Here is a 12,058-nt window from a genome sequence, read left to right on the forward strand (position 1 = left end):
ACCAAGCCATCTTGCAAGCCCCATTAGCTGACATTCTTTTAAGTTTTATTTATTATTTTTATTTTATGTGTATGAGTGTATTGCCTGCATGTATGTGAGTGACCCATGTCATGCATAGCTGAGGAGGTCAGAAGAGGGCTTTGGATTCCCCTAGGACTGGAGTTACGGACAGTGGTTAGCTGCTATGTGGGTGCTGGGAATCAATCCCAGGTCCTCTGCAAGAGCAGTCAGTGCTCTTAACTGCTGAGCCATCTCTCCAGCCCCTAGCTGACATTCTTGAAAACAAGCCACTGAAACCAAAGCTGCTTTTGCACAGTGCATAGGGGCTGAAAAATGTGACAAATCTCTTTTGTTGTCCATTTATATCTTTTTCCATAGAGTTTTCCCAGCACCTCTTTGGGAAGCTGATAACATGAGGTCATAGTGGTGAGGTTTGCATGGGCTTCGGGCCAGGAAGATGTTCAGGAAATGCTTTAGTAAATGCAGTAGTGCAAACTAGAAAACTGATGGATCATATGACAGCCATATTGCATGAACTATAGTCAGATTTTCCCAAATTCAATTCCAGCTCTTCCATTTACTAGCCATGTGTCTTATCTACATTGTATTGCTTTACTCACTCTGTGCCTCAGTATCTTCATCTGAAAAGTCAAGGATGATAATAGGGCTGGCTCAAAAAGTTTTTGAGGAGAAGAAAAGAATGCATTTTGGAGCAGAAAGCACAGGCTGTAGCACATGGTAAGCACATGGCTCAGCTGGCTCAGCTCTGGGCAGTCACTAGACATATCAGGGCTCAAAGCAGCCTCAGACTGATGTGATTGCCATGCCACTCTCAGGAAGCCAGTTCTTCTACAGAGACCCTGGACTTTGAAGGCCACTATTTATTGTTAGATGAGAGAAAAAGAACTTCTAGTGTCTTAATGCATACACTTTGAACATCAAGAATTCATCTGGTTAAGAAGATAATAGATTTCTTCAGTGTAGAACAAGGCTACATTAGCATCCATGGCTAAAGATGAGGCTAGTCTTTCAAATGGTGCAGGTATAAGAAACTAAGCAGATCACAGTTCAGATTCTAGCTCTGTTATTTCCTGCCCTTAGCCAAGACCCTTAGTCTCTTTGAGCTTCAGATTCCTCAGCCCTAAGGTAGCCACATCAACTTCCAGAAAACCAAGGGCATCACAGATCATGTGCTCAGTTATGCTGGGAAGCTCAGTCAGGAGATGTACATCCAAGACAGTTTTATTAGAGCCAGTTCAGAAACTCATTCAGACCTGAACCGAAGGCCCGATCACCTCTTCCTCTGAGTGTTGACTTATTACCTCTCAAAACTGGGCAGAAGATGTGTAGCGTACTTAGAATAAAGCCCCACAGATTTGAATTTTCAATGGAGGAAATAGAGATGTTAAGAATCTGCCCTCTGGTTCATTCCTTGACTGGAGACTGCTCCTGTTAGAAGAAGCAACCCTAACTGGAAATTACCCGATCTAAGAATCATGGGGACCCAGCTACATGGTAAACTGAATCCAAAGTCTAAACAGACATCAAACTGAATTTGTTGGGGGCATAGTGGTTCTTGACACATAGCAATTTGGCCTCTGAGATTTCAACCCCAAATGTTCTTGAAAACTCCCTACACATGCATATGTATGTATACATATAAACATGCACACTACCTAGACAGGAACCCACTGCCCAAGTGCTCTGCAAGTTCATTATGATTTTGAATATTGGTGTGGGTTTGATTAGGAGGTTCAATGATATTTTATGAGTGTTTGATTTGACTCTCTTGCCTTTTCCAGGGAAAACAGAAGCATATTTGGAAGCCATCAGAAAAAACATTGAATGGTTGAAGAAACATGACAAAAAAGGAAATAAAGAGGGTAGGGGAATATTGTGGTTGTATATGACAAACTTCATCCATTTGCCCAGGGCTCTTGTGTAACAATTCTCACTGTCAAACTAGCTAAAATCTCCTCTCAGACTCAAAGACTCCAGATGCATCTCAGCTACAGAGAGGGAGAGAAACACCCCCCCCCCCAGTTTGTTGTTTGTTTTTTTGGTCAGGGTCTCACTGTATAGCCCTGGCTGTCCTGGAACTCTGTTACGTAGATCAGGCTGGCCTGGAGCTCATAGAGATCTGCTACCCCTGCCTCTCCATTGCTGGGGTTAAAGGCCTGTACCACCATGCCCAGCCCAAGTAAAGTTTTGTTGTGGCATTTCTATACATACTTTGTTTTTGTTTTTGTTTTTGTTTTTTTAATGTGTATGAGTGTCTTGCCTGCATACATGCAAGTGCACCTGTGTCATACAATGACCTCAGAATCCAAAAGAAGGCATCAGATTCCCTGGAACTGGAGCCAAGGACAGCTGTTAGCAGCCATGTGGATGCTGGGAACTGAACCCAGGTCTTCTGCAAGAGCAGACACTGCTCTTAATTCCTGAGCCATCTCTCTAGCCCCCATACTTTGCTCTTATTGGTCCCTATCCACATCCCCTCCCTTGATACCTTCCTACTGGTCCCCCTCCTTTCCCACAGAGCTCCCTTCCTGCTCTCGTGTCACGTGTATTCCAATACCCTCTTCCCCCGTAAGATTTCTTCTTCCCTTTAACAGTCCACTTTCTAGTTTCATGACCTACATCTCCACACTCATGGATGGATGGATGCATATTCACAAGAGTGGCTGGGTGTGGTGCTGGATGCCTTTAGTCCCAGCACTTGGGAGGCAGAGGCAGGGGGATCTCTGTGAGTTCAATGCCAACCTGGTCTACAAAGGGAATTCTAGGCCAGCTAAAGCTACATAGTGAGCCCTTATCTCAAAACAAACACACAAATTTAGAAAGAAATTTCTGCATCTGAGAGAAAACATGGTACTTGTCTTACTGGGTCTGGCTATTTCACTTAGCATAATGATTGCCAGAACCACTCATCTTCCTGCAGTTCTCAAGATTTCACTTTTCTTGGCTGGAGAGATGGCTCAGCAGTTAAGAGCACTGACTGCTCTTGCAGAGGACCTGGGTTCGATTCCCAGCACCCACATGGCAGCTACAAACCATCCTTAACTCCAGTTCCAGGGGAATCCGATGCCCTCTTCTGACCTCCACAGCATTTCATGACATGGGTGCACTCACATACATGCAGGCAGTACACTCATAAAATAAAAATGATAAAAATATATTAAGATTTCATTTTTCTTTTAAAATTTCTCATATTTTATTTTTTTAGCAAAGTCATAAGAAGGGTCAATTCTTTCATTTATATTTTTCTTTTTTCTTTTTATTTATTATTTTTATTTTATGGGTATGCGTGTATTGCCTACATAAGTGCACCCTTGTCGTGCAATGCCTGCAGAGATCAGAAGAGGGTGTCAGATCCCCTGGAACTGCAGTTACAGACAGTTGTTAGCCGCCATGTGGATGCTGGGTATTGAACCCGGGCCCTCTGCAAGAGCAGTCAGTGCTCTTAACCATTGAGCCATCTCTCCAGCCCTATTTATATTTTTCAATGATTGTCCATATCATTGAGAAAATTGCCCCCTGCCTGTGACTTTTTCCAGGGTAAGCACTCTGCATTAGATGCCCCACCAATGTCTCCTACTTTTAAAATATTTTAATTATATAAAAGATAAATAAAATGTGCAATGTAGAAAGAAACAACATTAATTTTAAAATCAACATTCCAAGTGAAAATTAATCATTTCCCTACGCCTCTGGGCTTAGATTCTGTGGTATGTGGCAAACCAGTGCGCAGCTTCCTGCTGTTTTCCTGAAGGCCCTTTATCTATTTTTCACTAATCAGTCTCCCTTGTGTGCCTGGTGCTGAGTAATCTGCTCATCTGTAGCATGATCTACACTATAATCCTTCATTTCTCCCTCCATGCATTTTCTTTGTAAATTTTTTATTCAATTTTTGTATACTTCATATAGAACATCTTAATCAGTCTTAATCATCTTTATACCCCCTTCCCCACTGGCACCCTCTCATAGCCCCCCACCACGAGAATTCATACATTCTGTCATTTATGTCAAGGCCTGTCTGTCAAGTTAGCATCCCCAGATGTCCCTCAGCACAAGTTCATCCACTGGGGTTTAGTCAGCCTATCTAGAGTCCCTCCCTTTAAGAAGACCAGCTCTTCCTCACCAGCCTGCTGTTCATATCCACAGTTGTGTACTGGGCTTTTATCTGCTAGAGTTTGCATAGGTCTTGTGCATGCTGATACCATTGGTATGGGTTATATGAACAAGGTCCCAGGAGCTTGTAGGACTCTATTTCCATATGGTCATGCACCCCCTCCCTGGCTCTTACAATTTTTCTGCCTCTTCTTCCACAATGATCCCTGAGCCCTGGGTGGGTGGAGTTTAATATACGAGTCCTGTCTAAGCACCCACACTCTATAGACTCTTATTCTCTACATTTTAGCTATTTGTGACCCTTGTGTTCCTGGTCCTCTGTTGCATGATGGAGCTTCATTGATGAAAACTGAGAGATGCATTAGTGTACTCTTTACCCCTTGTTCTATGCTCTGTGAGCTTTAGGTACAGAGGTTGCACTGTAGGTGTGCCACTTAGGCTTGGGCAATTCACAATGTCTGTGTATGACCAGTTGTGGAACTCTGTAATAGTCTCCATCTGTTGCAAAAGAAGCTTCTTTGATGAGTGGTGAGTGGGATATTTGTCTGTAAATATAAGGATCCATATTTTACACATAATAAGAAATTACATTTGTCTAGAGAGGTGACAGCATTGGGGTTTTCTCTAAGATCTATGACCTCTCCAGCCATGTATATTTGGCTATGTTTACAGTACCACACGTGAGTTTTCCCCCATTGAGTGGGCTTTAAGTCCAATTAGGTAACTGTTGATTACCCCCCAAGATAAAAGTGCCACTACTACACCAATGTCATTTGCTGTGCCAGTCATTGGTGTGGTTTTTAGGCCTTGAAGCTGGGGTTGGACCATCAATTGATGTTCTCCCTTAGCAGCTTGCATAGTGTTCTCCAAAGCTATAAGAGCTAGCCTTCAGGGGAAGTGACTTCCGGGTCAGTTCCAGTTCCATTGTCCCAAATCCTGCATCCAAAGTATGTCCTGTCTTCAGCAATAGGGTCTTATACATATAAGATTTGGTGCTAGGATCCACAAATGAGGGAGAATATCATTTGTTTTGAGAGTCTGTTACTTCACTTAGTATAACAGTTTCTAGTTCCATCCATTTACCTGCAAATTTCATGATTTCATCTTTCACTGAGTAGAACTCCATTGTGTAAATGTACCGAATTTTCATTATCCACTTAGGTTGCTTCCATCTCTTAGCACCATGCAGAGGCTGGAGTCAAGCACTCTCAGGGAGTCTGCCTCATTTTCTTCATAGGTGAATAAAATCTCATTGTTTTTAAATGGGATTTATATATGTATATGTATCACATTTTTCATTTCCCAGAACCTACATGGCAGCTATTTTATTGGGGGCTGGAGAGATGGCTCAGCAGTTAAGAACACTGGTTGTTCTTGCAGAAGACCTGGGCTCAAATCCCAGAACCCACATGGCAGCTAACAACTGTCCATAACTCCAGTCCCAAGGGATCCAACAGCCTCTTCTGACCTCTGCAGGCATTGACACAGGTGCACTTACCTACATGCAGGCAATACACACCATCCATATTTATTGCTACATTATTCACAGTAGCTAAGCAATAAAACCAGTCTAGATGCTCATTAACAAATGAATGGATTTTTTAAAAATGTGGTACAGGGGCTGGAGAGATGGCTCAGCAAATAAGAGCACTGACTTCTCTTGCAGAGGACCCAAATTCATTTCCCAGAACCCACATGGCAGCTAACAACCATCCGTAACTCCAGTTCCCAGGAATGTGACACCCTCTTCTGACCTCTGTGAGCATTGCACCATGCAGGTGCACTTACATATACGCAGGCAATATACTCATATGCATAAAACAAAAATAAATAATTTAATTTTATAAAGTTATTTTTTTACGTGTATGAGTGTATTGCCTGCATGTATGTGAGTGCACCCATGTTATGCATTGCCGCGGAGGTCAGACGAAGGCTTCAGATTCCCCTGGAACTGGAGTTAAGGATGGTTCATAGCCACCATGTGGGTGCCAGGAATTGAACCTGGGTCCTCTGCAAGAAACGTCAGTGCTCTTAACCATTGAGCCATCTCTCCAGCCCCTGTGCTTCTTCTTTTAGGAATTGTCTGTTCACTTCATTTGCCCACTTATTGATTGGATGATTTAGATTTGTGTGTGTGCATGTGTGTACATAGGTGGGCGTATGTGCACATATGTACATGTGTACATATATCATATATTTAGAGGTCAGAACTTGATATCAAGTGTCATCCTCAAATGTTTCCTGGCCTTCTTTTTAGAATTTTTATTTAGTGGGTGGTGTGGGTGTTGGTACATGCCATAGCATGTGTGAAGGTCAGAGGAAACTCATGGGAGTCACTTCTTTCCTTCTACCAAGTGGGTCCTGGGTATTGAACTCAAATTATCAAACTTGGTAGAAAGTACCTTTACCCACTGAGCCATCTAGCCAGCCCTTTACCTTTGTTTTTTTGTTTTGTTTTTTTGGAGATAGGGTCTCTCTGTAGCCCAGCTGGCCTGGGCTGACCTCAGTCTTACAGAGATCCACCTGCCTCTGCCTCCTGAGTGCTGGGATTAAAGGCATGTACCACCACACCCATCCACACTCACCTTTTTATATGGGTGCTGGGATCTCAACTCAGGTCCTCTGTACCTTGCATGGCAAGTTCTTTCCCGCCTGAGCAATCTCCCCAGCTGCCATACTTTAGATTTTAGATGTTTGCAGTTCTTTATATATTCTAGGTATTAACTTCCTCTCTGATACATGGTTGACAGATTTCTTCCATTCTGTAGTCTGTCTTTTCACTCTGGTAATTGTTCCTTTTCTGTCCAGAAGCTTCTTAATTTCATGCAATCCCATTTTGTCAAGTCCTGGGGATTTTTCTGTGCTATCGGAATCCTTTGCAGAAAGTCTTTGCAGGGCCAGAGGGGAGGAGGCCAGGTGGGGGTGTGGGAGGGATGGAGGAGGCGGGAATGGGGAGGTAAACATTAAATTTGCAAAGCCCTGGTCTAGAAGCCTGTTCTCTCAAATGAGATGGTATATTTCATAGGATTTTCATGGACAGATGATACTCATATACTTGTAACATCATTTTAAACAGCACAGTAGTGCCCCCAACCCGGTGTCTTTTAGTGTGAAAAATAGAGCAGGTAATCTGGTTACTACACTAAATGTCTCTACTGTTCATTGCTATGATGAAATTGTTTTTTCCTGGTCTTTGCTCATGATACCCTACTAATATTTTCCAGATTATGACCTTTCAAAGATGAGGGACTTCATCAACCAGCAAGCTGATGCTTATGTAGAAAAAGGCATCCTTGATAAGGAAGAGGCCAATGCCATTAAGCGCATCTACAGCAGTCTGTGAAGACGGCAGACAACCCAAGTCTTTCGACTGTTCCAACAAACACAATATAGCTTAAAACACTAATTCAGTGATTAAAGATTTATTGACCCAGGAGTGTTAGGACATGCTGAATTTGTAGTTAACCTTTTAGAAATGGGTAAAATATAGCTCTCTTGCCATAAATACCTTATGAAAGTAAAGTTGTATGTAAGCTGAGATTTTGTATATAGAATCCTTATTTCCTCGTAGATTTACATTTTATAATCAGAGATGTGCTGCTCTGGAAGCTTCTAATGGATTGAATGTACACATACTCCTTGAAGAAATGAGTGGTCCTGTTTACCAGGCATGCTGGACACCTGAGCACCTTGTTAATATGCCTGTTACTTGATGTTGCTTTCACTAGCAGTTACCTGTTGAAATTGGAAATAAACCCACAGTTCCTCATAGCCTTGACAGTTTGAGAGCCATCTCTTTTTCTGCTGATGCCTTTTTTATCTGGCTCTTTATTAGACCCAGTGGCACAAAAAGAAGGTTGAAAATGAGCACAAGAGTCATGAATCTGGGCTGGGGACAGAGCTAAGTAACAGACTGCTTGTACAAGGCCCTGGATTCAATCCTCAGCACCAGGCATATGCACACACACACACACACACACACACACACACACCTGCACACACATATATCACTGAATTTATCAACATACCACTCCCAACTCATATTTCCATATTTTTTTAGACACTGACTTTTCTCATTCACTAAAGAGGAATAAGAAATCAAATGAGGTCAAACAGTACAAAACTCAGGTAAACATTTATGCTAGATCTCAGTTATCTAATCTGGATTTTACTTAAACCACATAATCTGGTGGGAGAGCAAAGGACCAAGCAGTAGGGTAGAAACAGAAATAAAAACCACCTCCTTCCCTGTGAACCAAGAGGAAGTACTTCCCTGGAAGAAAAGGTTAAGGAAATCCAGGCTCCTGCGACTCCTTTCTTTGCTACCACCACACACACAGGCCTGGAAATAACATCAGGTCAGGGTCACAGTTCATCACTGAGGGAGCTCAAGGTAGGAACTCAGGGCAGGAACCTGGAGGCAGGAACCTGGAGGCAGAAGCTGAAGCACAGGCCATGAAGGAACACTGCTTCCTGACTTGTTCCCCTCGCCTGTGCTCAGCCTGCTTTCTTATACAACACAGGACAACCTGCCCAGGGGTGGCACCACCCACTGTGGGTTGGGCCCCCACAGACTACTCCAAAGGAGGCAGTTCCCCAATTGAGACTCCCTCTACCCAGATGTGTCTAGTTGACAACTAAAGCTATCCAGCACAGTGCCTATTGGTAATCAAGACAGAAGGGACACCCCTTGGTCCTATTTTATAAGACAGAACATTCTTTCACAACGGGATCAAGAACACAGGATAGGCTCAAGCTCATTTGGTCAAGGGGTGATAAAGCAGGAACAGAACCCAGGTTTCAGAATCCAGGTCCTCTTCTACACAGTGATTCTATGACAGGATAGGAACTACAGTACTCTATCCAGGGAGGTGGGGACTACAGTACTCTATCCAGGGAGGTGGGGATTACAGTACTCTATCCAAGGAGGCAGAGGCAGGAGGAACAGTGTTGCAAGAGAGAGCTACAAAGCAAGACCTTGTTTCAAGAGAAACATGAAAAAACAACAATCCAGCAGGCATGGTGATGTACATCTATAGTCCCTGCTCTGGGGAGGCTGAGGCAGCAGGATCAGGAGTTCACTGGAACCTAGAATGCCTAGAACTAGTGGGACCCTGCCTCAAAATATAAGTGAAAATAAGATGGGCACGGTATCGCATGCCTGTAATCCCAGCATTTCGGGGGCCAAGGCAGTATGGTTGTGGGTTTGAGGACAGCTTGGCCTATACAACAAGTTCTAGGCCAGTGTGGACTACAATAAGACCCTGTCCCAAAACTATAACAACACTTTGAGTTCAATATAGTTAAACTGCAGCCACAATATTACTAAGCATTTGAAGATGAGAGATGTTTTAGCTAAAAACTGCTAAGAGACAGGCAAAAAATAAAATACTCAGGAAATATACTTGAGACTGTCATAATTTCATACTTGAGCCTCTATTTCATGCTTAGTCTTTGCTGCTTAGATTAGCATCAAATTAGATAATATTCTAATGATCATGGTAACTACATGTTTTACAGTTCCTGGGTCCCACAGAGGCTTGCTTGGGGTCTCATCTGTTTTTCTTTCCATTTTCTCCTCTTCCAACTAACTCTCCATAGTTCAGGGAGTAGAAGATAAAAGAAACCAGCAAAACACAATCAAGAAAACACCCTTGGAGCTGGAGAGAAGGCTCAGTGGTTAAGAGTACCAGCTGCTCTTGCAGAGGACTCGGGTTTGATTCCCAGTACCCACATGGCAGCCAACAACTGTCCATAACTCCAGTTCCAGGGAATCCAACGCCATCTTCTGACCACCATGGACACTGAACAACAAGGGTGCCCTTTACACACACGCAGGCAATATATTCATGCACATAAAAAAAATTTTTTTGATCTTTTTGAGACAGGGTCTACCTGTAGCTCCAGCTGCCTGGAACTCACTCTGTAGACCAGGCTTGAAAAATATTTTTTAAATAGAAAATAAAAATTTAAAAAACGCTCTAATTTTGGGCTGGGGGAAGATGGCTCAGTTGGTACTGTGTTTGCTATGCAAGCATGAGGACCTGAGTTCAAGTCCCCAGAACCCACATAAAAAACTGGGTAGCTCTGCTTCCCTGGCCTGCACAGCCAGCCAGCCTCTTTCCTGGATGTTGGGGCTGACCTCTCCTCACCTGGGGCCACCACTGCTTCCTGATCCCTTACATCTGGACCCAGTTCTTTCTCGAGGTCCCCAGGAGCCGTATGGGCCTGGTCCTGCCCTCACCTCCCTCTGTTTCCCTGGGCTGCACAACCCACCAGCCTCCTTCCTGGACACCAAGGCTGACCTTTCTGCTTCCTGATCCTTTGCATCCAGACCAACCTAGTTCCTCAGTGCAGTCCCCAGGAGCCCTTTGGGGCCTCTTCCTGGCCCCATTTCCCTTTGCATCTCTGGGTGGCATGGCCACCAGCTGCACAAGACCAGCATCTCTCCTGGGCCCTGCTCCCAGGCCAGTCCAACCCCCAAATTCCTGAGGCCAATATCTTTCCTGAAGGGATCCAGACCTTAGGAGAAAGCCTAAGAGCATCTGATCCTCATCTGATTTAGGCCTCTGTGGTAACTCCTGAAGACAAAAGCAATCTGGCCACTCCAATATAAAATCAAAAGAGAGAATTGGAAGCTTAGATGAACAAGCTTTTCATGCCAAAAAAGTAAACCACAAAAGTAAAGGCACATAAAGTTTACAAAAAGAAGCAGACCTGCCAGGTGTGGTGGCACACGCCATTAATCCCAGCACTCGGGAGGCACAGGCAGGTGGGTCTATGTGAATTCAAGGCCAGCCTGGTCTACATAGTGAGTTCCAGGACAGCTAGGGCTACAAGGAGACCCTGTCTCAAAAAGACCAAAAAAGAAGTAGACCTAAACTTGAAGGCTTGAGTCTCAAACAAGAATAAGAAACTACAAAAGAAATCATATGACAAAATCACAGAGAAAAAATAATAACATGAAAAACCAAAGTAACATATCCCCACCAAATACCAATATCCTCTAGAGGAGTACAATGAGAACTCCCTAGTTAATGCAGGACATGGAACTCAAAAGAACAATTATAAACATGATAAAATAATTCAGTGAATTTAAAGAAAACACAAAGAAATCAAAGAACTGAAGGAAGATAGGGATAAAATTCAGAATGAATTCAGAAAAGAGCTAGAAATATTGAAGACTACCCAGACTGAAATGAAGAAGGAAGTGAAACACTCAGTAAGCCAATTAGAAATGACAGGAGAAAGCTTCACCAATAGGATGAATGAAATGGAAAACAGAATATCAAGACTGGAAGATAAAGAGGATGAACTAGACCACTCAAGCAAAGATTATGAAAAATTTAAGAAAGCACAAGAATGGAATAGGCAAGAATTGTGTGACAGCATATAAAGACCAAACTTACCAATCATAGGCATTCAGGAAGGAGAAGAATCCCAAGATAATGGCATGGACCAGATCTTCACCAGAATCATAGAAGAAATTTTCCCAAAATTAAAGAAATGCCCATACAAATACAAGAAGCATATAAAACACCAAACAGACAGGACCAGAAAAGAACTCTCCACGACACATCATAGTAAAAACACTAAAAGTACAGAACAAAGAGACAATACTGAAAGCTGCAAAAGAGAAACAACAAGTCACATATAAAGGAAAACCCATTAGGATTACAGCTGACTTTTCAGTGCAAGCTATGAAAGAGCCTGGACCAAAGTAGTCCCAGTTTTAAACGACCACAGATGCCAACCCAGAATACTATACCCAGCCAAAATGTCTATTATAGTCAAAGAGGAAAGAAAAATCTTCCATGACATAAATAGGCTGAAAGAATTCATGTCCACAAAACCAGCCCTTCAGAGAGTTCTAGAAGCAATACAAAGAGCTGAAGAAAGGAATGACTATACCCAAGGGGTTACAGAA

At 43.0% G+C, this 12,058-nt stretch overlaps 1 protein-coding gene across 2 annotated transcripts in view; it reads left to right on the plus strand.

The window, feature by feature from the left end:
* Nucleotides 1-7,911, plus strand: part of Scg3 (secretogranin III) — a 44,953-nt gene extending 37,042 nt beyond the window's left edge. For both annotated transcript variants that reach the window (XM_008829760.2, XM_008829761.2), the window contains exons 11-12: nucleotides 1,803-1,883; nucleotides 7,356-7,911. In XM_008829760.2, coding sequence (XP_008827982.1) covers nucleotides 1,803-1,883; nucleotides 7,356-7,474 — 200 coding nt within the window. In that variant the 3' untranslated portion in view covers nucleotides 7,475-7,911. The remainder of the gene's footprint in view (nucleotides 1-1,802; nucleotides 1,884-7,355) is intronic.
* Nucleotides 7,912-12,058: the final 4,147 nt, after the last annotated feature.

Source organism: Nannospalax galili, unplaced genomic scaffold (assembly GCF_000622305.1).
Source record: "Nannospalax galili isolate Female #2095 unplaced genomic scaffold, S.galili_v1.0 scaffold213, whole genome shotgun sequence".
Classification (NCBI taxonomy): Eukaryota; Metazoa; Chordata; class Mammalia; order Rodentia; family Spalacidae; genus Nannospalax; species Nannospalax galili.